This window comes from Calypte anna, chromosome 1 (assembly GCF_003957555.1).
Source record: "Calypte anna isolate BGI_N300 chromosome 1, bCalAnn1_v1.p, whole genome shotgun sequence".
NCBI lineage: Eukaryota > Metazoa > Chordata > Aves > Apodiformes > Trochilidae > Calypte > Calypte anna.
The window spans coordinates 131,368,587-131,393,801 of NC_044244.1; the positions used below are offsets into that span (position 1 = coordinate 131,368,587).

General features: G+C 36.3%; 1 protein-coding gene across 2 annotated transcripts in view; it reads left to right on the forward strand.

Moving 5' to 3' along the window:
- Positions 1-25,215, forward strand: part of PPP2R3B (protein phosphatase 2 regulatory subunit B''beta) — a 47,465-nt gene that overhangs the window by 14,451 nt on the left and 7,799 nt on the right. For both annotated transcript variants that reach the window (XM_030450436.1, XM_030450442.1), the window contains exons 2-10: positions 12,977-13,162; positions 14,938-15,041; positions 15,580-15,682; positions 16,878-16,952; positions 20,231-20,317; positions 20,721-20,877; positions 22,795-22,843; positions 23,850-23,939; positions 24,628-24,803. In XM_030450436.1, the coding sequence (XP_030306296.1) occupies positions 12,977-13,162; positions 14,938-15,041; positions 15,580-15,682; positions 16,878-16,952; positions 20,231-20,317; positions 20,721-20,877; positions 22,795-22,843; positions 23,850-23,939; positions 24,628-24,803 (1,027 nt within the window). The remainder of the gene's footprint in view (positions 1-12,976; positions 13,163-14,937; positions 15,042-15,579; positions 15,683-16,877; positions 16,953-20,230; positions 20,318-20,720; positions 20,878-22,794; positions 22,844-23,849; positions 23,940-24,627; positions 24,804-25,215) is intronic.

Genomic DNA, 25,215 nt, shown 5'->3' on the forward strand with positions numbered 1-25,215 from the left:
CTGTCTTTCATCCAGTGATAGTTGGATCACTTGTACTTTTCCAGGCTTTTTTACACTGATCTAGAAAACTTTTCAATGTAGTAGGGTAATGCATCTGTACAAGCAAGCAACTAAGTACTTTAGAAAACAGCTTGTCTAATCTGTTGGGGGTTTTTCTGGTTTAGCATGCTGTTGAATATAAATTTACAATGCAGGCAATGAATAAATATTTGACATTTTTAGCTATACTTGCACTTCTTGAGTAAATGGCACTTATAATAAGTATAATAATAGTAACGTATATTATTCTATATTACAGACAAAATTCTATGGGCAAAATGGTGTTGATGGGGGTATAAAACTAAAATCTGATGTTTGTCTTCCCCCAAGTTGATAAAAAATATTTTATCCAAGATTCCTTTTTTAAATAACTCCATGATTTTAAGGAGACTTTCTTGGAAACAGCTTAAAGCTGTAAGTGCTGTTTATTGTTGGTATAGAAGATGGAAATTCTCTACCTGACAGTTAATGTTTATTTCAAATTGTCTTTGTGGGTGTGATGCATTTCAAAGAACAGCTTTTCATTATCATTGAAGATACTTTGTTGAAATTAGATTGTTTAGAGCTGTTGTAGGATTTTGTTTACTAAGTGCAAATGCAGCCTCCTGTACCACTGTAATACAGGCTTTCACACAGAATAATTACAAAATATGATGTAAAATTAAATTCTAAAATCAAGAAGAAAGGAAAGCCAAGCTGGTTTTCTATATTTTTTTACACCCATATTTTTTCTTATCTTGGCAGTTTTGATAGAGGTTTAATGCTGTTAAAGCTTTCTCTTAAAGAACATGTTGCTCAACATCTGCTGAGGTAGGTTGGAGTGACTTGGCCTTCCACAGGTTCTACAAATTCTAAGGCAGTGGCTTTTTGCCACAGAGCTATGCAAGTAATTTGTAAGTAATCTGTGTAGGTAATCCCCTGTGTTTTGGAAGGGTTTGCTCACTGGAGTGTAGCAAATCAAGGTTCATGAAAATCTTTAAATAGACAACCAGTAGTGAGGTGGGTGGTTCTGAAAAGTAGTGGAACAGCCGGTTTCTTAGTAGTTGCATTTATTAATGAAAACTGATAAAATTGAGCAAAATAGGGCTTTCTGGAAAGACTGGTTTCTCTAAAGGGAGTTAAAACAACACACAACTGTTGAAGTGTTCTCTATTACTTTGGAAAACTGAATTTTTGAAAAGATAAGTTCTAGTGACTTTTATGCAATTAAGTCTGTCTTCTCCCAGTGCTTAAAACTTTAACACCTACACATTATAGTGAAATGGAAATGCAGCACTTGTAGAGGCTCTATGTCCATCTTGGTCATAAATTTCTCTGAAACTTTGGAAAGAGAAGGAACTTAACGACCATGTGAAATGTACTGGCAACTTAAAGATGAGAACTGAGAGGCTTATTACCTACTGATAGGTGAGCAGACTGTTTTAGTGTTTTTGGTGATATCTCTCCCTGTCACAACTGGAATATAAGCAGCATCATTACCCAGGCTACGTGAGGAAAGTATGTCTGAACTTGGAAACAAAATTATAACACAATAAATTACATTGGTCTACAGTGACATGATTTATATCCATGTAACTCATTGTTAGCTACACTAGGAAAATAGGTTTGGGTTTTTTTGGTACTTAGAGGCTACACCATGTTATAAAACAGTAGAGTTCTAACTTGAAAAACTAGACTTCTTAAATTCAAGTAAATTTGTACTGAATGAAATCATTTACACACAAAAAAAGGGGAAGGGCGGAAGAAGGAAAGTTGACTGTACCTGAAGACAAATCTTGAATTAAATCTCTGAATGTCAATGCCAGAGCTAAGTGCTGATGTATTTTCTGATACTTTAACTGCATTATACCTTTATCTACAGTTACTACTTGGTGATTCCTGTAGCTGTATGCTTCACACCTCAGTGTGAAAGTGGAGAACTATTAGTTCTGTGGCCACCTGTTAGTGATACTAAATGCTGCTTACACGTGCTATTTATGTCAACTCTATGAAAACTATTTCTTCCACTTCTGCAGTGCCTCACAAGATTGGCTTTCCTTCCAAGCGAAGTAAATTCAGACATTAGTGCCTCTCAATCACTTTTGTGCTCGGCTCTTACTGAAATGCTTCAGAAATGCTTGTGGCACATTCAAGACCGCAACAAATACAGTGCCCGTAGGTGTTAATGTGTGCTGGGCTGATGTGTGGTTGTGTTATGGCACACCGATTCTTCCAGTCATGAAGATAATTTTCCCATTTCTGAGGTAAAAAGAACTTAGAAAAATTTAACCGAGGCAGTTAGTTTTACAGCTAAAGTCACTGAAGTAGAATGTGTAACTATGAGAGATCTCTGGCAGGACAGCTTTCCTGTTAGCATTGATTTTCTAATTTGTTATCACTAGAAGACCTTTGAATACCACAGAGGGAGGACTTAATATCCATTTTACATAAGCTTTACATCACACAAACAAATGCTTTTCTAAGGAACAAAACCCAAACACTTGCTGGGAGGTATGGGGAGGGAATAGAAATCTCCTTGTGACTAGCTGATTTGATGCTGATTTCCTGATAAGATGCCAGTTTTCTGGAGCAGATGCCAGCATTTAAGATGAAATATAAAAGCTACCTGCTAGTTACAATGAAAGGTTTTTCATAAATGGTTCCTTGCTAATGGATTGCCAAGTCCTAAGCTTTAGCCTCTTAAAGGAAGCTATAAGCAAAGTGTTAGTTTACCACTTCTGGAGTGGAGACTCTGGTTTGAACTTAAAATTTGTTGACTGCCCTCTGGTAGCAGCTTCTTTGAGCGCTCATGGCTAGTAATAAATTTATGCAACAGTGCACTGTTTCTGTAGAGAAGCCAGTATGGTGCTAGTTTGTTTTATCTTCCTTTCCTTGAATACATGACTAAAGAGTCTAGATGTCAGTTTCCTCTGCAGTTATGTTGTTGGGTTTTTTTGATCCAGCAATTTAGACATTAAAGAGTTCTGATTTCTTTATCCTTTCAAATAAATTTCACTCACTTTTTTCCACTTTAACATACTTCCCATACTTTTATTAGTAGTATTAGTAATTGTAGTAGATGTTCTATGACTGTTGACAGTAGTACTTTCTCTGCTAGAAAGCCCAAAACAGCTCAGCACATCTCCATATAAAATGTCCTTCATCTTCTACAATATCAGAGGGCTATGAATTTGTTTTCACAATTGTCCAAATGAAAACTGGGGCATTGCCAAACAAGAAGTTGACAGAATACTTGTTCCAATTGTTGACTCTGCAGCTCAGTAACAAGGCTGAGCTTGTTGGTATTTTTCTGGTTTGAGTGGATTTTTGGTAGGATCTATTCTATTGTGTGATTGAAACTTGTTTTGTTGTGAACATAGAGGGAGGCAAACATATATGAGAATTAAATGGATGTCTGCCTTAACCCTGTTTGTTACTGGTTATATTAAAATTATGGCCTGTCCTGACAAGGGCTCTTTTTCATAGACAAATGTTAGAATTGCCTCAGGTAAGTGACTGTCAGCTTTTCCCCATTAGAATAATGTTTAGGTAGTTGTGACTTCTTTGCAGGTAGTGAGTCCAAGTGTGGTCCATTGTCTGTGTTCAATCAAAAGATCATCCTAGTACATCATAATTACCAGCTTGTCTCCTAAAAACAGTTGGGGCATCAGAATATACTGGTAAAGAAAAGGAATGGGGATTTAATCTAGAATTGGAGTATTTTCCAAGAAAGTTCCAGCTATATGACAAACTGTGTATACTAATGACCAGTATACTTGATGGGACACAATTCATAAAATGGAGGCTGCTTGACCACAGCTCACAGCAGATGACTAATATTTTTACACCATTTCAGTCTTAATGCAAAATGTAGACAGCTTTCACAGGGTAGAATTTTCTGCAGAATTTGTTTTTTTCCATTTTCTAATCTGTACCTTTTTCCTTTTGAGAATCTGCAGGGCATCTAGAGGACGCAAATAGCATTTTCACTGGTCAGTCACACCAGACTCTTAATAGGATCCTGACTCTAAAGACTTTAAGTTTTGTTAGTCAATAGATGATGTATTACATGGAAGGCTGTCTTTTGCTGTTGGGGAGGTAGCTACCTCTTCATTTTTCCTAACAACCCTCACCCCCAGGTATTTCTGAATAAATCTTTAAGTTCTTTAAATGCATAGCTGGAGCTTTTTTGATGCTGAAGCTTTCTGTGACTGTACCAAAAAAGAAGCATGGAGACACATTTGGAGGTGCTTCTACAGAAATAATGAATTTGCCATAGTATTCTCCAGTTCCCATCGTGGCTTGCAGGTCTAGGTCAGCTTGGAATATCAAACTGCAGATCAGGAGACTCAAGGTATTTGGAGTTGTAGAATTCAAGTGAGATCTCTGTTAGCACAGCTTATGTATTACTGCAAGTGAGGAGGTTGGTAAAGACATTGTCATGGTTGGATATCATGCAGAAAAGTAATGCTGCTGTATCTCGGGGTTCAGTCTTCACTGAATTAGTAAAAAAAGAGTATTTGACCATTTGGAAGATTCTCTGTATTCATGTCTTTTCTTTCATGCAACTTTGTATTTCTATTTGGGTACTTGTTCAGTTGAATGTGTTTCCCATTTTAATGGCAAGGTACTGTGTATACAAAGTATTTCATAGTTTTGAGTGGAAACTTTTCCTGAATGCCACTACCTACCATCTCCTCCTATATGATAATTAAGACACCATCCCAAACAGGTTTGTGTAGATGGTGCAAAGTTTGCATGCTCTGCTAAAATACTTTGAACACAGAATTCCATCTAGTGGCCTTCTCTTGAGGTTCATTTTGGCTGTTTAAATATAGCTTGGCAAAATTAAAGCGGAAAAGTGATAGTTGTGCCATTGTCAAAAGGTTTTGAAAGAATCCTTCAAGCTTTATCACTGGATTATCTTAAAAGTCTCACTATCTATTACCACAGAAATCTCAGACTTGGTGGGATGCTTCTTTCCCTAGTTATCATGTAATTAAGAGTAACTAGCTGAACTAATTCTTACTTGTATGTCTTGAGACTTAAAATATGGGGAGAGTGAGTTTCAGGTAGCAAACAACCTCTAAATCAGAGGTTACTATACAAAAAGTACTTCAGTGCTGAAATAGATCAGAATTAATTGGTTAATAAGTGGAATTTTCCAACAACATTAAATTGTAAAATTAACACAAGTTGCATTCCAGCCACTTGTTAACCAGGAACATTCTTGAAGGATTGGTGTTTTGCCATTTAACTTGATATTTGATGTAAACAAGGGCTATATTAATAGAGAGCTACTGCACTAGAGGTGTAGTAGAATTTGATGCTGAGTGATTTTTAAAAATACATTAAAAAAAATCACTTAAATCAACTAGCTTAGCACTAGGGAGGCCAAATCTCAAGTACTGTGTTCATTTCTAGGCCCTTCTAGAAGAAGGACATTGAAGTGCTGGAGCCTGTCCAAAGAAGGGTGAGAAAGGTGGTGAAGGGTCTAGAGAAGAAATACTTTGAGGAGCATCTGAGGGAACTGGGGTTGTTTAGTCTGTAGATAAAGGAGGCTAAGGAGGAAAACCTTAATGCTCTCTACAGCTAACTGAAGGAGGTTGTAGCAAGGTGTGTGTGTGGGGGGGAGTCTCTTTTTCTAGGTAGCAAGCAATAGAACAAGAGAAAATGGCCTCAAGTTTTTCCATGACAGGTTTAGATTGGATATTAGGAAAAATTTATTCACTGAAAGGGCTGTCAGGTACTGGAACAGGCTGCCCAAGGAGGTGGTGGAGTCGTCTTCCCTGGAGTTATTTAACACATGTGTTGATGTGGTGGTCAGGGACAAAGTTTAGTGGTGAACTTGATAGCGTAGGTTTGTGGCTGGACTCAATGATCTTAGAAGGTCTTTTCCAACCTAGATGAGTCTGAGCTGTTCGTAATTTTGCTGCCAAACTAGGAAGGGATTTGCCTGACTCAGGTTGTCAGTAGACAGAAGAGGGAACTGTTTGGTTAGATTTCCCATTTGCTTTATCTCAACTTAGTGACATTGTCGACACTGTCAACTTTGGAACACAGCAGTCTTGACAAATAATTTAAATATACAAAAGGTTTTCCTTTCTTAGAGCTGTTTTTATATTCTTATAACAAGTAAGCAATTGTATATATTTTTAGGCCAAGAAACTAGTTTTAGAACTAGAATTTGAAGGTGAACATGAAATTGCTAACTGGGACACAGGCTGCATTGGGAGGGTTGCTCCTTTGTGTTAATTCAGGTGATCAGTATGTTTAAGATCTGAAAGAGTGTAATTTGAAGTACTTTTTTTTCTTTTAACGGTATATGGCTGGAATTTTGTGGAATAGTGTATTTATTTTTCCATTTCCTTCCTGTCATTGTAGCACAAATTTGAATTACTCCAGATAAACTGGGTCAGAACTGATCTGAGTTAAAGTTAACAGCAAAAACTGCATCAGGATGGAAATTAATAGATGTTTATCTCTTACTGTGGAAAGGAAACAAGAGCATGTATGATAAAATTAGTCTCTATGGCACATCCAAAAAACAGCTGCCAGATGGTGACTGAAGGGCAGTAAACTGAAGTACAGGATAGGAAGAAGCAACTGGGACTAAATCATTTGTTGCCAGAGGAAAGAATTTTGCACTCTGCCTCTTTAAGCACAGGTTTATTCTCTGTAGTTGTGTCTGAGTTTGATCACTCACATATGTCTTAACTTCTTGACTAAGGCAAGATGCATCATGATCTCAGCAAGGGTTTAAGCCTAACATAAGCTTATTTCAGACAATATATTCCACAGTATTCCTCTAATCTTCATTATACCAGCATCAGAACCATATTGCTTCTAAATGGAATCAACTGTGAGATCAGATTAAAGGAAAGTTTAATTTTTTTTTAACTTTGTTTTAGTTGTCTTGGTTACCTGAGGCAATTCACAAAACTGCTGCATTAACAGTAGGACTGACACAAAGTCAGTAAACTCCTTATGCAGAAGTGTGGGAAGATGCAGCATGAGTGTGTGGATTATCTTGCTTTATTCTGTGCTCTGAACATTTATTTAAGATTTCAGATTAAATTATGGGTTTAAAGTGATTTTCCAGGCAATAGCTAGATTTTAGAGAAACCTAGTTTGAAAAAAAAACATTTTGGAAGCTTTCAGTTGTCAAAGGACCATCTTTCAAGGAGAAAAAATTACTGGTAAGCATATCAAGCTGAATGGGAAGTGGTATGGTCAATGAAGTCTTGCAATAATCAATCTGCCTTTTTAGTTTGGCTAGAAAGAGGCTAATGAAGATTACAGAGACAACAAGGGAAAAAAAAATCACTAACTTAGAAATCTGAATGTCTTCCACAAGGTCAGGAGAGCTGGTGTCATAAGATATCCTTCTGGGCTTGCACTGAGAGAAGGTCTAGTAGTAAGCTTACCTCACCTATCCTGAAAGCAGGTTTTTGAAGGCACTTGAACATGCTGAAATATTTGAAGTGCAGGAACAGATTTTTATAAATTTGTGTCTTCCTTCCAAATGAGACGGAGCCATTTTCTAGATAGTAGTAGCATATGATTTTTTTACTTGGTTTTTTTTTGAGATTTTAAGATTTAAATTCCATAAAGCCACTGATCATGTCACTTGATTATATAGAGGAAAATACTGAGTTTCACTATGCAATCAAATAGATAGTAAACTAAATAATAAATATTCCTGTGATTTTATTGGTCAGACTTAAACTGTAAGTTATAAAAACAGATGTTCATGGCTGCTCATGTATTCCTTTTGAGCATGCTTGAGGGGCTCAAAGCCTTATCCCTGGAAGTTTTTAAGGCCAGGCAGGATGAGGCTCTAATGGGTTTCTGTTGTATATCAGGGAATTTCATGCAGTATCTGCCTTTGTGGGGTGGTTTATAAGCATTGTATGTGCATGGGTTCAGGGATATTGGGATCTAAAAGAATGAGTAGCATGCCTCTGCAGAAAATCCTCTTAGCTTATTATGCACTTTGTTTCACCCAGATAACATTAGCTTAAAGTGGGATATATAAGAATATATATCCCAGTCTTTTGAAGAAGTAAATTAACTTGAACATTGCACATTTGAAAAGTAGTGCAGTATTCCTTTTTTTTTAATTCCCTAATTAAAAATGCCAAGAATTTAAACCAAATGCTTACCTGTTTGATAGGTAGGCATTTCTTTGTAATATTTCCAGCATTCAATGTAAATTTTTGTTTGGAATTGTGTTGCTAGACTTCTTAGTAAACACTTCACATAGTAAAAGCTTCACATTAAGTTTGGGATGAATGGGAGGTGGAATTTTTTTGGGTCATATGGTCTTGACCCATTGACTTTTTTCTAATTGGACATTCTTATGAAAATTCTTATCAAATAATACAGTACAGCAAAAGCTGAATGCCAACTCTCTTATAGGTTTTAAATTGTTGTGGGGTTTGTTTGTTGTTGGGTTTTTTTTTCAGAGAAGCAGGCATAACAGATATTGGTGTCTATCAGATATTAGGAAACATCTGCATTTCTGAACAAAGTTATCTTTTCCTTTAGTCATGTCAAAACCATGCAAGTACCAAAGCAGTTCAATATGCTTGTGTCTTAATCTGTAAGCTAAAAAAACTACATTCCTAAACATTCACCTGATCTCCTTTTCTAGCAAATCCTTTTTAAAGTGAGTTCTCACATTTCAGTCCACATATTCAACCCTTTTGTGGGTTTCAGTGAGTTTGGGTCTATGTGCAAAGGTGTACTTAGACTTGACTGAGTACAGTCTCGAAATACCTGAGACCTAGCACCCCACCCCCCCTTTGTTTTTATCTTAAGTCCTATTGCTGAATAACTCAATCACAGTGTCAGCTCTTCCAGTTGAGAAAGAGGGAAATTGATACCTTGTTTTAAAATTCCCACTGTTATTTTTGTATGGAATCAAGTTATCTGCCATGTGCAACTCGCCTGTTGGTAGATGTAAGAACCCCATCGAGGAAGAGGACTGAACTCCCTTTGGAACAAGGTGTATCCATGTTCTCTGGTTACTAATATAGTACTATATTGTAATAGGAAGTGTACCCTTTGAAATGTGGCACCATTGTGATATAAGCTTCCACTTCCCCATTTCTAAAAATCAAGGCAAGAGTTGGATAGCTGTGGACAGTCCTTATGGTTGTAAATGTCTGGAATGAACACTGGTTGTATATTAAATGTTTTAGTGATATCTTCTAGTGTAATCTTATGGAAGTTTCCTTACATTAGCACAAGCAAGGAATTCTCAAGGAATCCCATCTTTCATGTAAAACTTAAACTGCAGTGGCAACTTTACAATTACAGATTCTGCACTTTACATCTATCTATTGCAAAGTTTAATGCACTATTCAGTCTTGACAGTGTAGTACACATCTGTTATTTACAAGCTTATAGATCTAATTCCAACCATGATATTTTTTATGCTATTTCTTGTCAAGTTAAGTGAAAATCTTCATTTACCAAATCAGTCTCTCTCAGTTCAGTACTGGTACCTGTAGTAAAGGTTTTAACTTAAAGCCATAAGAAAATATTTATAACTTTCTAAATGCTAAATTGGGCACTGAAATTGAATAGTTGTGTAAAAATAATAATGGATTGTTGCTTCAGATTTTCAGTTCAAAGATTTGGTGCTAGCAGACTTCTGGCAGGTTTTGTTAATGAAAATCAGTTAATTACAATTAATTTTAGAACAACTTAATCTTACACAGTTAATGTATTTTGGAAAATAACAGAACTGACTCTCTTCATCAGCTATGCAATATATGCAGAATATATTCTACAGAAGTAGCTAGGCAAAATTACAGAAAGCAGTGTGCTTTGAGAGCCCTTTTGCTATCAAGCTCTCCATTGTTAAAGCACAGCAAACAGCAGAGCAGCCCTGGGAGGAGTCCCTGGCCCTTCTTGAGAAGGTGAGGAGATGCAGTACTAATTTAATAGTGCTTTAGTTGGAGCTGATAATTTTGGACAACCCTTTTTTTTTTTCTTTGGTACAGGCTCTTAACCCTGACATTAACAGTACAATTAGGTTGTCTAATTGCAAGTTGGTAGTGGCACTGAAGAAGCATCAGAGTGCTCAGGACATCTGCCTGGCAGATGCAGAGCCAGAGCTGTGTTCTGAGCTGGCTGCTGGACACCTCCTGGAATAGTCAAGGGCATTTTGGGTTGTGCTCAAGGTGGTATTCTCACTAGATGCCTACATGTAGGCAGCAAATAAATCTATGAGAAATTATTGTGACTGTACACTTTGTAATGCAAATGAAGCATTTGATAGTTTCTTTCACTGACTTTGAGAAACGAGCATGTAGAAATAGGCAACATCTTTCAGTATAAGGGGAGCTTCTCTCAGTGAGAAGCTTGTATTCTATACTTGGTTTTAGAGTTGAATAAATATAGTGCCTCACAGTTTATTGTATTTTTACACTAGCAGGCTGAATTCAAAGTCATGCTTAGCTTGATATTTTTGTCTTGGGCCAGGCCAGTGTTAAACTGTGACACTTGAAAAATATTTTTCACCTACGTGTCTGTCTTCAGTTTTGAATCTGTTGCTTAACTTGTTCCTCACAATCATGGTCTGAAATAAACGGTCCATTTACACCACACAAAAGGGCAAAAAATAAAGGCCTTTATTTTATAACTTTTAAATAACACCCCAGGAAGTTAGTCCTACTAGGATAAGCCTTATTACAAATCCTGACCTTAGATCCCCACATGCATTTAAGAGCAACTCTTAATCTGGGTTAGAGGAAATAATTTATTGTGTCCTGATTATCTTAAGTATATTAGTAGTGTATGGAAAAAAAAGTAAGGTTTTATATGAGCAAGTAGTACTAATGATAACCCTTCTTCTTTTGAGACCTCTCTGCCTCTACCTTTCCTTTTAAAGTAAGATGCTTAATCTGAGGCTCTAAATTTTACTAGCTGTGGATTTTACCAATGTCTTGTCTGTCTGTACTAAGTTTTCTTGAAACACTGATTTACCTCATCTTACCTGAAATGTTCAGAAGACATTAGCAGTCTGTAATTGGCACTTAGCTTTTTCTCAGCTGAGGCACACCTTATGGGGCATCTCTGAAGGACTGGAACCCCTGCTGCCTCAGTGGCAATTTGAGCAACTCACATGACTGTCCAGGCAGATATTTTAAATGGGGAAAAGGGAAATAAAATAAACCTTTTGTTTGGAACAAGTAGAAGAGTTTGATTCTGTTAAGTAGAAGTAGGTTGATTGCTGGTGCTCAAAAGTCAGCTCTCAGACTGTGGTACCAGTCCAGGGAGTAGCTCTTGAGTCTGGTTTTGCATGGGGGTAACAGCTAGGCTTCTTAAGGTGCTGATGCTGACTTACTAAAATGAAACAAGGTGTTAATCCACTTTAGTGCTTGTGGTAATGTTATTTAAAAACTAAAATGTTGCTGTCTATATTCTTCCCAAAAGTTTGGAAGTCTGTGGTCGGAAGGATTCTTTGCCCTGGGGTACTTTGATCCTAGCTGATGCTTCATTAAACTAGACCAGAAATCTAATGTGGTATCTAAAACAGTAATTTGTTTCTTAGAAAATGATTCTAGGTCATTTTGGTTCTAAAACTGATTCAAATTCATTTTGATCCAAAAGTGATTCTAGGTACCACGGATTCAAGGTAACTTTTTTCCTCTTTGAATTAAAACTTGTAGCTCACTTGGGGTAGTTCCGCCCTGTGAACTGGAATGCTGGCTCAAATGCAGAGGAGGGGAAAGAAAGGCTTTTTTTCAGTATGTGTAGCATTCCAATAAAGGCTCCTAGGTTGGAACCCTGAATATTAAAATATGCTGTCCATAAGCACCAAGTTCTTTCAGGGACTTAAAGGATTTTGATTGCGATAGAAAAGCTGGGTATCTTCAGGTACTTTGACATAAATGCTATGAATAAAATGAAAGTTGGGGTTTTGGGGTGGTGTTTTGGTTTTTGGTTTGGCTTCCTCCCCCCCCCCCCCCCCCAGAATTCTAGTTGGAAATGAAATTGGAATTCAGGGTCTTGAACATATTCAAGACTAGGATGAGCCACCTTAGAGTATTAACTGGTGGTTTATATATTTAAAGCCACCTTAGAGTATTAACTGGTGGTTTTTCTATTTAAACAGTGGCCTTGGGATGGAGGACTCAATGTTTAATTGCTAATTTTGAGCAAGTAAATTTTTGTAAAGTTAGTGTAGACTGTTGTTAACTCAGTTGTTCCTTTGCTCATTATCTTTGTTGTTCTACCCTCTTGGGCTTTCTTTTGGAAGCTAAGTACAAGGTAAATTATTCTTTTCTGAAGGTAAATGCATTTAAATAGATAATATTGGTTATCTGCTTTTTTTTCTAGTAGATTACATCACAAATACTTGAGAAACAGATTTCTAGGATCTTGTGCTTTAATTGTGTATAGTTTGCAAAAAAATCCCTCTTCAAGAATCACTTGCTATCTTTGTAAAAGTCAAGCATTCTTTAAAATACAAAAAAAAATAACTCACTGTAGTGAAAGAGGTTGGTGGGTTGTAACAAAGTTGTGCTTATTTCAAAAGTTTGATGCTATAAAACTAGACGTTATTCAAAAGCAAATTATTTCATGGTCTTTCTGTTAAGCTAGAAGTTGAAGGGTTTTTTCTTCTGAAACTGATAACTTGAGTTATTTCAGATGTCTCCAAGAAGCTGTGTAGTATATTAATCTTGAAACTTGGAAAGCTGAAGGCTGTAGTTGTTTTTATTAAATTTTTAACATCCTAGAAATCCTTCTAAATGACAAGTGTTGGCAATATTCATGAATTTTTCCATTATGTTCTCATTCTTAAATAGTTGATTCAGCCTATCAGAAGTCCTTTTGAAGGTGTACTGTAACATATAATACCAAAAGATTAAAGTCATCTGAGGATTACTGTTATACATTATTTCCTTCTACCTGACTGTCAAATATGTATTTATCTATTTAGGTTCAGACAAAGAAGGAAGAAACTTTGCCGCCATCGCTTAGTCAGAACATTCCAACTTTCTATTTTCCTCGAGGATGTCCTAAGGAAAAAGTGAATATAGATGCTGTGATTGCCAAAATTGAGAAAACTTTCTCTGAGTTTCCAAATGAGAGGGCAACATTGGAAGACATGGGGAAGGTTGCAAAGGTGAGTTTGCTGGCTGGCTGATTTGGTAATGTGCACCTCTGGAAAAGAAACATGAGTTGTGTGCTTTGTGTTCTTGTATTGTGAGTTTGCATCTCCTATAAGGCAGTATCACTAAGACAACATATGCAAGATAGTTAATAGCACAGTTATGTGTGGAAGTCTTTCCATTAAACTATGTCTCAAAATAGCCCTATGTTTTGCTTACAAAGAGAAACAAACATCAAAACAAAACTTGAACTATATTTTCAGTTGCATGAACAACCAAATACTGAAGGGCATGTGGTATGCTGTTCTGTGTTCTCTGCTGTAAATCTGTTTGCTAGTAAAGGCACTGATTATATATTTTGTTTCCAGGTGGCCACACTGCTTTTTCTCATTCAGCAGTGTCATGAGCCTCTACTGTTTAAGACCTTTAAAAACAGAATGGTTCAGCATCTTGAGATAATAGTCCTCTAATCATTAGCAAAGAGTTATATAATTTAGACTTCAAGCAGAGTGACAAAATACTGATCTTAGAAAGCAGCAAATATTTTTTAACTTCTATGTAATAGACAATAAGCTAGTTTAACTTCCATTTAAATTTAAATTTTAAATTTCCATTTTGTTAGATCAATGCTTGAAATATCACTGCAAGTCACTGTCTTAATAATAAATCTCAGGCTATCATCTGTGTTCCAGTCACTTTGCATTTGAAGTCCAGCATCTAGAAAACAGAAACAAATTTCTCACAAGAGCAAGACTAGGAGTTCAGAAAATCCCTGTCTGCCTCACCAGAGGTGTTTAACTGCTAAGGTGAATGGTAGAATTCTTGTGTTCCACGTGGAAGTGAGAGAGAGAGAGAGAGAGAGAGATAGAAGACACCCTTCCCTCTTGAGAGGAAAGGTGGAAGGGTCCAATCACCTAAAATTCAATGGTAAAAGGCACCCTCCTGGAGCACAGGGAAAAGCCTCTCTGGGGACAGTATTCATCAAACTTGCTTTATCCTTTATTTTTTAAGTACTGTTGAAACTCTTCTGTGAGAAGTCACTGTACTTTAGCTCCAGTGGCCTTGTACATCTTGCAGTATTCACATTCTTGAGATTCACAGGAGGTTTCAGAGCTGCCAGCACAGCTGAATACTCCAAGTCAAAGTCAGTTTTAGGTGAGAGGTACTTGGCTGTAATGACTGAGGAACCTTGAGGCAAATACAGAAGCAGCACTTCTCTGTACATAGGGTATATGAGTATATGGGAGCACTGAAGTTGTGAACATGCAACTATTATGTGTCCTGAAGCAAAATACTGCTGCTCAGGGCAGGCTGTCCTACCACTTGAAATTGGATTGAAGATGTACCAGCATAAGCAGGAATGCAGACAAGCTGAGCCACTCTCTGAGACAGACAAAGGCAAATTTGCTCTACTTCAGAAGTTGTGTAACTGCTGTCTTTAGCTCAGCTTAAATATACCCAGCCCTTTCACAGAGCTTATTACCAGGGACTCTGTTCAGCTGCTTGGAACGTGGACAGAACAGACATGTGACTGCATTCATCTATTAGGAATGCTGCAAGTTGTTCTATGTTTTGCTTTCCATATTTGGATTTCAGCCTAAAGCAGTTGTTTAAAATTAATTATCTTGGAAGCTGCAGTTGGTTTCAGAAATAGTTTTTAAAAAAAATCTGTGCCTTAATGTTTTCTGCTTAGGACTTGTAAAATTTAATTTTTGAAAGATGTACAAATTAGGGAGTGACTTTCAGATAAGCAGACAATGTACTGAGTTGATGTGGATTTGAATTCTAGGCTTGTGAATGCCCACTTTATTGGAAAGGTCCTTTGTTCTACTGTGCTGGAGGTGAACGAACAGGAGACGTGTCAGTTCATAAATTTGTTGCAATGTGGCGGAAGTAAGTGGATTTCTTTTTTTAGAAGTACTGCAATTTTTATGGAAATGTGATATTTTAAGCTTGGACGAGATCTAATTTGTAAAGGGAAATAAAGCACTTTCCCATAAAATCAGCCATTGACAACAGACGTATCTGGGTAAATATAAGTAAATCGTCACTTAAACAAGCAAATCTTTGTAGTGTTCATAGAATTTGTTAAAGTGTTTGGTAAATGGCTGTTTAGAGAACAGTGAAAACCATGGCCCTGACTTTCAGATGCCAGTTCTGGAAAAAATGCTTTTTCTTCTTTGTAGTTCTCTTTCCAATGCTAACTGAAAAATACCCTTTCATGTAATCAGTAATATGGAGTATCTACCTCCCTTAATGTAAATGTATAGAACAGTACTGCTTTAAGTTCATTTGGAATGTACTTTGACATTTGTAATTAGCTTTTGAGCTAGACGTTGTGGTTGCAGTTTCCTAAGTCTTGCTCTAAGAAGTCTGTACAAGGTTGCATGAGGAATTCTCTGGGTATTCAATTGAAATATTTACATTTCAGAATACTTCAGACCTGCTATGATGATGCTGCAAAGTTTGTTCATCTTCTAATGAGCCCTGGATGCAACTACTTGGTGCAAGAAGACTTCATTCCATTTTTACAAGTAAATTGCAACTGATCGTAGTTCTGGAAAAGCAACAAAAAATATGAGCTGGAAAAGAACTGTTTTTTTGTTTTGGATTGGTTTGTTTGTTTTTTCAGCTAAACATTCTTTTTCATACTCTTTGTTAAAGTTTAGTGATAATAATGTGATGTTGTACAGTCTACTGAGATGCTAGTGAGGGATTTGGTTTAGTTTATCATTTTATATAAGATGAAGTCCTTTTTAAGAGTGACGATAAGATGCATGGATTTAAAATTAATTGCAGGAATACCACATTTATCAGAGAATCCTTATAGTTTAGAAAAGCAATTGAAGTTACATAGGTCAAGGAGGCCCTTTGGCAGGCAAAGTGGCATATGAATCCAAGACTTAAAACAGTTTCTCTGAGTGGCACACACCTTTACTAATGAATGAAATAGGCTTTTATTGAATCATAGGAAGGTTTTGGTCAGAAGGGACCTTAAAAATCATCTAGTCCAATCCCCCTGCCATGGGGACCAGGCAATCCCCCTCCCACTAGACCAGGTTACTCAAAGCTACATCCAACATTGGGCTTCCAGGGAGGGGGCAGCCACAACCTCTCTGTGCAGCCTGTTTCAGTGTCTCACCACTCTCACAGGAAAGAATCTCTTCCTAATGTCTAACCTAAATCTGCCCTCTTCCAACTTAAAGTCATTCCCCCCCTTGTTCTATCGCTGCACACCCTTGCAAAAAGTCCCTTCTCAGCTTTCCTGTAGGCCCCCTCAGGTACTGAAAGGCTGTTAAAAGGTCTCTCCAGAGCCTTCTCTTCTCCAGGCTGAACCACCTAACCTCAACTTTCTCAGCCTGTCTTCATAGAAGAGGTGCTCCAGCCCTCTGTTCATGGCTCTCCTCTGGAATCTTTCCAACAACTCCATGTCAGAATTGTAGTCAGCCACAGAAATACAAGCTACAACTGTCAGTAGTGTTCAAGATCCCATCTAAAATACAGGAAAGCTTTTGTTTATCTGGCTTCTTTAAGGAAAAAAAAAAGTATTTTTAAATAGTGAGCAGTGTTATTTACATGAGACATGTTCAAAATGAACTTAGCATTCATTATTGTGGTAGTTAATTTGAATTCTTTTGTTTAAGAAAGCAGATGTCCTGTTCTGTGACAATTGTTTTATATAATCACTAATGAATACTGTTTGGAATATTGTTTTTCTGTTTTTTGTAGGATGTGGTGAATAGTCATCCTGGCCTGTCATTTTTAAAAGAAGCATCTGAATTTCATTCTCGGTACATTACCACAGTAAGTAATTTTTACTTGGAAAAATTGTTTTTAATTAAGTAGGAAAATCAGAATTATTAAGTCAATATGTGTAAGCATCTTAAGAAAAGTTGAGTATGCTGTCAGTCTTAATTTATACATAACCTGAAATCTTTTGAAGAGACACTTAATGTCAAAAATCATAGTTTTCCTTAACACTTATAATAGAAACTCTGAATTGTCATAGTGTAGAACAAGTTAATGAACATTAAAGGAAGAGCAGACTGTTACCTTGAACACTTGCTTTTGGCTAGAGACTGCACACATTAGGTTCTTGACCCTACTCTAGATTTAAATAAGTGGAATTTTCAATTAGAATTCTCTATTAATGTAATTATGCTCATTATTAAGTAAGATAATGGTAAAATTGAAGCTGTTTTTCACTTTCCTCTTTGGGGATTTTTCTTTCCAAGCATGTTTTATATTTGAGAGTTCCATTTTGATCTTATGTTATGTGACTGAAGTATTCTTTCTCTACCCAAGGGAAAAACTAGTGACATTAAGTTTTCTAAACTGTAGGCTAGGCAGCTGTTTCCCCTAAAGTCTCAAAAGATTAAAATTCTTCAAAATTATATTCACTTTACTTTCTTTGTGAATGTGAAAAATAGCTTAATGAATATTCTGCAACAAAAAAAAAAAAGAAATGCAGATTGGTCAACTTTTATCCAGTTTATAGTCTGACCCAGACCAAAACTGTGGAAGTTTTTCTGAAAGCATTTGGGTTTAGTTCTGCATATTTGTATTATAGAGACTGCCAGCCTATCAAATATGTCCCACTGCATAGGATTTGCTGCTTGATTTCATGAGCTCCCAAAACTTATTTGTCAAATGTGACTGAAGGAAATGTTCTGCTTGGGGGTAGTTTTCTTTCTTAATGGATTCTGGGTTGTATCAAAGCGTGCTTTGCTTAAAGTTGTGAAGACTTGCTGCCTGTGCTGAAGGACTGTAGGAGGGAAAAGTTACTGCCATTTCCAGTTACTTTTCTTAAAGGGAACAGCTTACTTGAGTAGGCCTGAGTCTACTAATATTGAATAAATTAGTGCTGGCAATACTTCACCAACAAAATCTAGTGTGGTCTTCAACAGAAATCCATGTTTAATCAAAAATCCCCAAAGTAAAACTAGTATGGTTATGAATATAGCAAGAATATTTGGAATACTACTCTGCAGATCCAAGGAAATGGCAGGGCTGTCATTGAGTAACTGCTGCTCAGTAGGCATTTCCAGAATTCTGTCCTGTAAGTTATTATTAATACTTAGAGAAAAGTCATCTATAATTAAGGCATTTCAGATGCATCCAAAGTTCCTCTCTACGTGAAACTTCAGCTAAAAGTTTTTTAAACATTGTTCATGCTAACTTCTACTTACAATTTAAAGGATCACTTTTTCTGCTGTATTTATGACTATGTATATACATGTGTATGCATATGAGTATGCACACATACATGTCACTTCTCTTTGAAGCAGGTGTGTTGCAAGTGTTGTGCAACTGTGGAAGCAATCAGTTCTGTCTGTGTGGATATAGGTTGGTTGGTCAGTCTAATAGTAGGGTTAGATATGTATTTTTCAAGATAAAGCTGAAATATATTTAAAAATTTGCCCTCACAAGTGAGATGCTACATGTAATCTACAAATATGCTCTGTATAACTCTGAACTATGAGTTCTTGAAATTGTAATCTCTGTATTGCACCATTTCCTCTCCCTTCTGACAAATCACTGTGCCACATAGTAAAGAAGGCACTTCTCTGAGGATTTGCTTATACTCCCCTTCATTCACTTCAGAAAACTGTTTGTTTTTTTAAGTCTGTTCCCAGTTGTCTTTAGCAAACATGCAATTTTGTTTTTATTTTTAGACCAGTTAAATGTGTAACAGATGAGATAATGACATGCAGATGGATTAAGTTGCAAAGCTAAGGCAAAACCTTTTTTAGAAAAAATTGCTTTGTAGTATAAGCCAAAAATGGGCCTTTCCTAAACTCACCACTAGAAATGAGCTAGAAGTAGGCTGGTCTATTCTTCTTCTTGGGTTTATTGAACCAACTGGTTTTGTTTAAAGTAAAAGCTACAGTTTAAGCTGTATTTTAAAACTTTATTAATAAATTACTCTTCTGTTTGTAATTTAGAAATAGTCGGTTTGCTGAAACTTGATTTGCTGCAATTAAAGTCTCTAGTGATAAAAGCAAATAATAATATTCAGTTTGGAAGGGGTTTTATTTGCTGGAAAAGGATAACTAAAGAGGTAGTTGTTTTAACTAGTAACTATGGTGTCGCAAATGAAATGCTACACATGTAATATTTGGTCTTGCTAATTAGTAAGTATAAACAATCTCCAATTAAGCAGCTATAGTTTGCACTATGTTTAGATTTCTTGTCTGCTTTTGTTAGTGTGAACGATTGACTCAAAATATGTATCTGGTTGACTTAAATTAAATTGAGAAGAATACTGAATTCAGTTAAGATACTGAAAAAATGTTATCTAAACTCAAATGTTTGTAATCTAAAATGAAGCAGTTTATGCTGAATGAATGATTTTACCAAAATAATGTACTTGTAAAGCTGATTTAAACAAGTGTTGGATATTGAACTAAATGATTTTGTTTCTGCGTCCAATATCAGTCATGTCACAAGAAGTAGACATCTTTTTAACAATTTTTTTTCAGTTGGAAAACACATGTTCTACTTTTAATACTAGTAACAGGGTTTTTTTCAGATAACTAAATAGAATAAAATTATAAATCAGAAAAACCTTATTCTCTCTGCACATGCAGGAAGTATTTGTCAAACATTGGCTTGTTGTATTTGTGGGCTTGAGAAATAAAAACATCCCCATCTATTCTCTGATCCTTAAATTATATTTCTGTAATTCCATTTATTAAGTAAAATATTCTTATAGTAAAGATAAGTCTTTCAATCTGAAGTAATGAGATATATCAATAGGTCTATTAAGTTATATCCTGTAGCAGTGGAAGACTGGGAGGTAGCAAAATTTCCAATAGACATTCTGGATAGCATTCCAAGTATTCTGCAGCTTTGCTGTGTGGGTACTGCAGCACTGAAATAAGGGATATCAAGGTGAGTTTAGAAATGGTTTGGTAGTGTGGCATGTAAGAGAAGCTTCAGCTTGCTAAGTAGTGAGAAGAATAGGATTAGGGGAAAGATGGAGGTCTGTAATGCAGCTAAGACTTACCCTCTCCAAACGCTTGACAAAGATATCTAGTAAGCATACTTAAGATCACCTTTCTGTTTTCTGTTTCTCACAGGTTATACAGAGAATATTTTATACAGTAAATAGGTCCTGGTCTGGGAAAATAACTTGTAATGAGCTCAGGAAAAGCAACTTTTTGCAGGTACATAATTTCTAAAATTTTGCAAGATGTGTTTCTACAAGTTTAAATACTGCATTAGCCAAATGCTGAAGGAAGTAACATAAGTAACACTTCTGTTTCCAAAAACTAGTCAAAGCATTAACTCTTGTACACAAAAATATGCTTAAATGACATTTTCTATCTAGAGCTGTATAAATGCATGTAATCTTGGCTTACCCTTTCATTCCTCAATGAATCAGTTATCAAAACATTAGTTTTTCTATCTTGTGGGTTCAGTCTTTGTCATGCTGCGTGTTGTGCTCTTTCCGTGAAGATTTTTCTACTGAAATAGCCTTAGATATTAACTTGGTTATGAAAAGTCACATCATTCAACAAATGTCTTACGAATTCTTTTAATGTGTTCTATTTATCCTTCTGATAATAGAATGTGGCATTATTGGAAGAGGAAGCTGATATTAACCAGCTGACAGAGTACTTCTCATACGAACACTTTTATGTTATCTATTGCAAATTTTGGGAGCTGGATACAGACCATGACCTCTATATTGATCGGAAGGATTTAGCTCGACATAACGATCATGGTATGACAAATAAAGCACCTTTTGTTTACATGTATTAAATGACCTGGAAACGTTCAGCTGAAGTGGTTACCTGCCAAGGCCAGTGTTCACCAGTCTGCTGGTTAGCTGATCCTGCAGATTAGGGAAAGAAAGCAGGACAAGTCATAATGCTACTTTGTGTCTAGCAATACTGAATTTGAGGAAAAAAGTTAAGTTGAATTCTGATGTTGGCAAAGAAGTAGAGGAGGAAATAAATCTGTACATGTGTAAGCTTGACCTAAAAAAAAAAAAATCTTAAGTCTTGGTATATTATAAATGGCTTCATTTGGCAGTTTTGGGTTGTTATCTTGGAAACAATCTTTTTTTTATATTAGTCAAGTAGCATGGCTCTTAGGCAAGATACAGAAATAACAGAAAAAGGCCAAAATACATTCAGGTACTTTTCTTACTTTAAAGTTTTACTAACTGAGCTGCAGTATATTTTGGTTTAATATTGTTTAGCAGCTTTACATTTTCTGCATTCACCATATACAATGACTGATTTTGTAGTCTTGCGTACTTGTATCTATTTTAAACAGTTTTGTAGCTTGTATGGAACTGTGGTTTTTTTCTGGATGCTCTGTGTCTATTGTCATTTTAAAAAGTATACCCCTGAGGACTGGGAAGCTTACATAAGCACGAAGTGATTATGGAATATTATCCCACTTTAAAAGAATAAACATAATTCTGATTGCTTCAGAAAGCTTATCCACTGAAGTCTAAGTATGCCTTAGGATGCTGAGGAAGGAGAGCTTCTTTGATGTGAGAGGTTGCTCTTTGCTGAGTTACTGCAGTACAGAAAGGAAGTAGAACTGATACCATGCCACTTGCACTATAGTTTTACATCCTTTAAACCATGGAGTATTGGTTAAAGCTAAACAGCTGCTGCTAGACTAAATAACTATAAACTATATTAGTGCATAAAATTATATGATAACCCAATGTTTGTCCTAAACTTGTATTTTTGCATGTCAAACTGAGATGGTCTGGTTTCCTAAATCCTTTCACACTATAACTGCTATAAAATCAGACTAGAGCAAACTGTTGATGTAGTAAGCAAAATATTAAAGTATGTGGCTATTGTTGAGAAGGCTTTGAACAACTTGAGTGCTTCAAAAGTAGCTAAGAAGCAGCAGCAGCATCACGTGTCTGAAACCAACTGACCATCCTGAAGTTCCAGGGATAAATATTGAGCAGGGACTTATGTCCTTACTAGAATACAATGATAGCATCACTGTAAGAACATAAAGCAGGTGAATTGTTCAAGTGGTTAACCACCTGCCTTAATTACCCCTATTTCTGCTATGCCTAAAGATTTCAGGGCTAAAATAATGAGAAGTAATTTTTCTGTGAAAATAGTATCATGTGTTGTTATGAATACTGTCTACAAATCCCTCGGGATATATTGAATAACCTTTACAGAGGTAGTACTTAATTAAGACATGTCTCTAAAATCCCCGAAACGGTTTCAAAATTAGAAGTCTGGATCAGAACCATGTCAGAAATAGACCCATGTAGGAATCAGTTAGGTATGCTATTTATGCAGTAATGTGCCAATTCCATTTTGGCTCTTTGCCAAAACCAAGGTCATCTAAACTGTAATGGCACTTGAAAACATTATTTACTTGTCACAGAACTCCTAAATGGAATCCTACTAATCAGCCAATTTTCCTTTGATTATACCACTATCCCTGCACCAAGTCTCATTTCAAAGCTGGTTGATTCTAGCTTTGCTTTAGAGACTTTGTGTTAAGTGCTCTTCTGGGACATGAAAGAGTGCTACATTTGATCTTTCTCACATATGTTTATATATGAGAGGTTTCTGATCAACTCTTCAACTAGACAATACAAAGCAGAAATAGAATATAACTGACACTATTTTAAACCTTTTTTTCACAGCAATATCAAATAGGATGATAGAGAGAATCTTCTCAGGAGCAGTAACAAGGTACTTATTTCATATGCTGTACTAAATCAAAGTTAACATTTATATATTTGCTTGTTAAATTAAGTGTGACAGTCCCAGAAAAAATGCCTTCCCCTTAAAATGGAACAGTGAATTTCAAGATTTTATATTGTAGTTTGACCTTTAGTCATACTGGAGTGGAGCTTTTGGCTCCAAGTTGTTTACTCTCCTTTCTTTACCCTAATGACCATTTGCCATAGGGCATTATATGGCTTAGCAGGAATGGGAATGAGGAAAGGAAGAAATGTTGGTGTTGTTTTTCCATCTCTCAAACCTGTAAGATTTTCAAATGGAAGTGAGCTTTTCAGTACTACATGGAAAATCAATGCTTATTGCATCAACAAATTTACAAAAATGCCTCCAGTTTCATATTTTTGACAGTCATTCTTCATTGCTCCCTCTTGGATCGACTGACTCTTGTATAGTTGTGGCATTCAACTCATTTTTTGAAACATTTTGCTAGTGTAATTTCTGCATCTAGAACGTGAGTGACAAACAGAGATGACATAACTGCTGAAATGAGTGAAATGATACTTGGCAGGCATATGTCTTGAACTTACTTCTTTATGTGAGTTTTTTGGCCAAGATAAAACATATATAGCCATTTTTCTAGACATTTTGAAGATAAAAAAGGGATTTTAGGAATGAAATATGTGTAGGAACTGCCTACCTGACTTTTTACTAGAGTGGTTAACCGTATGTCTTCAGAAAGTATTTGGATGCTGTGTTCTGTGGTGTAAGCAGAGAAACAGACAACTACATTCTTGCCACCAAACACTTGCTTCTGGAGTGTTTTCACTAGCTAGCATGCTAGCTCCTTATCCTGAATGATCTAAGTAGTCTGTTACAAGTCGCCTTAGAAAGACAGCAACTTGTAGGAGAGAAATAAACAGAGGAATACCAAGGAAAGTATTCTTCATTTTGTTTGGTAGAAGCTAGGAGTTATTTTAAAATAACTTTTCTATCTTTTTCGTCATTGGCCTTCAAGAGGTAGAAAAGCACAAAAAGATGGAAAAATTAGCTATGCTGACTTTGTCTGGTTTTTGATATCTGAAGAGGACAAGAAGACCCCAACTAGGTATGAATTAATTTGTTTTAACAGAAATAAAGGCTTGATTGGTCATCGAGTATAAATAGAGACCACTGGTGCTCAGCTGAAACTGTAATGGAAGAAGCTGAATGATAGAAACATGAATGGCCCAGTTTCTTGCATTGTTCTTATTTATCAGTGTCTCCTGTTGCTACTCTGTCATTAAAATAGACTATTAAGAGGCTAATTAACTGCTATTGTTCCATATTCTGTGTGTGGCCTATTTACACACAAGTTCACAGATGAGAAAATTACTCGTTTCATGGGAAACTACAGCCAGCATGAGCTGTGGGACATTGATAAGAAAGCTGTTGCATGCTGTGTCACCGGATTGTTCAATACGAAAAAAAACCCTTGGGTTTTGATGCACAATTCAATTATTCATTGGGCCCCTTTAGTTTTTATGTAAAGGCACATGTTGTAGTCATCTCCTCCCTCAACCACCCACGACTAACAAGTGTGGTTTCAAGTGCAGTAATATATGTCATGGCAAATACCAGAAACTCTTACCACAGTAGGTGGTGTTTAATGGCTTCCTATGCCCTTATGGAATGTAGCCTTGAGTCTAGTTTTGCATCTCTCTGCAGTGTAGCCTTTAAAACAGGCCATATAAATTCTTAAAGCTCTGTAATAAGTTTGGGTTAACAGTTTTTTGTAATTAATTACTGCGTTTCAGCATTGAATACTGGTTTCGCTGCATGGATCTTGATGGGGATGGTGCTTTGTCTATGTATGAACTGGAATATTTTTATGAAGAACAGTGCCAAAAGCTAGATAACATGTCCATAGAACCTTTGCCATTTGAAGACTGTTTGTGCCAGATGCTGGATCTTGTGAAGCCACAATATGAAGGTAATAAAATCCTTAAATCCTTTCCATCTCTAACTTCTGTTCCTCTGGATTAGGAGTTAGTGCACCCCTAAGAGCACTCAGTTATACAATATGCCTCTAGGTTGTCTTTTCCATAAAGTTTGTTAGAGCTCATTAATTGAATGGACTTCCAGTGGCAGGCAGACACTGATTTTCATTCTAAAATTCAATATTCTGCTTTAAAATTATTTGTAGTCTTTTATTTTGGTCTTGTAGCCATGTTTAGTCTCAAATGAAATCTTGTCACTCTCTGGCTGATGTGATGCTCTGCAGAACTGTTCTGTTCACATCTCTTCCCTGTTCCAGTACTCAGTGAGTTGAGGTTTCTTCAGATGGAACAGTTTCTAAACAGTGTTTGTTTCTGTAGAGCATGGGAGTGGAGAACATTTAAAAT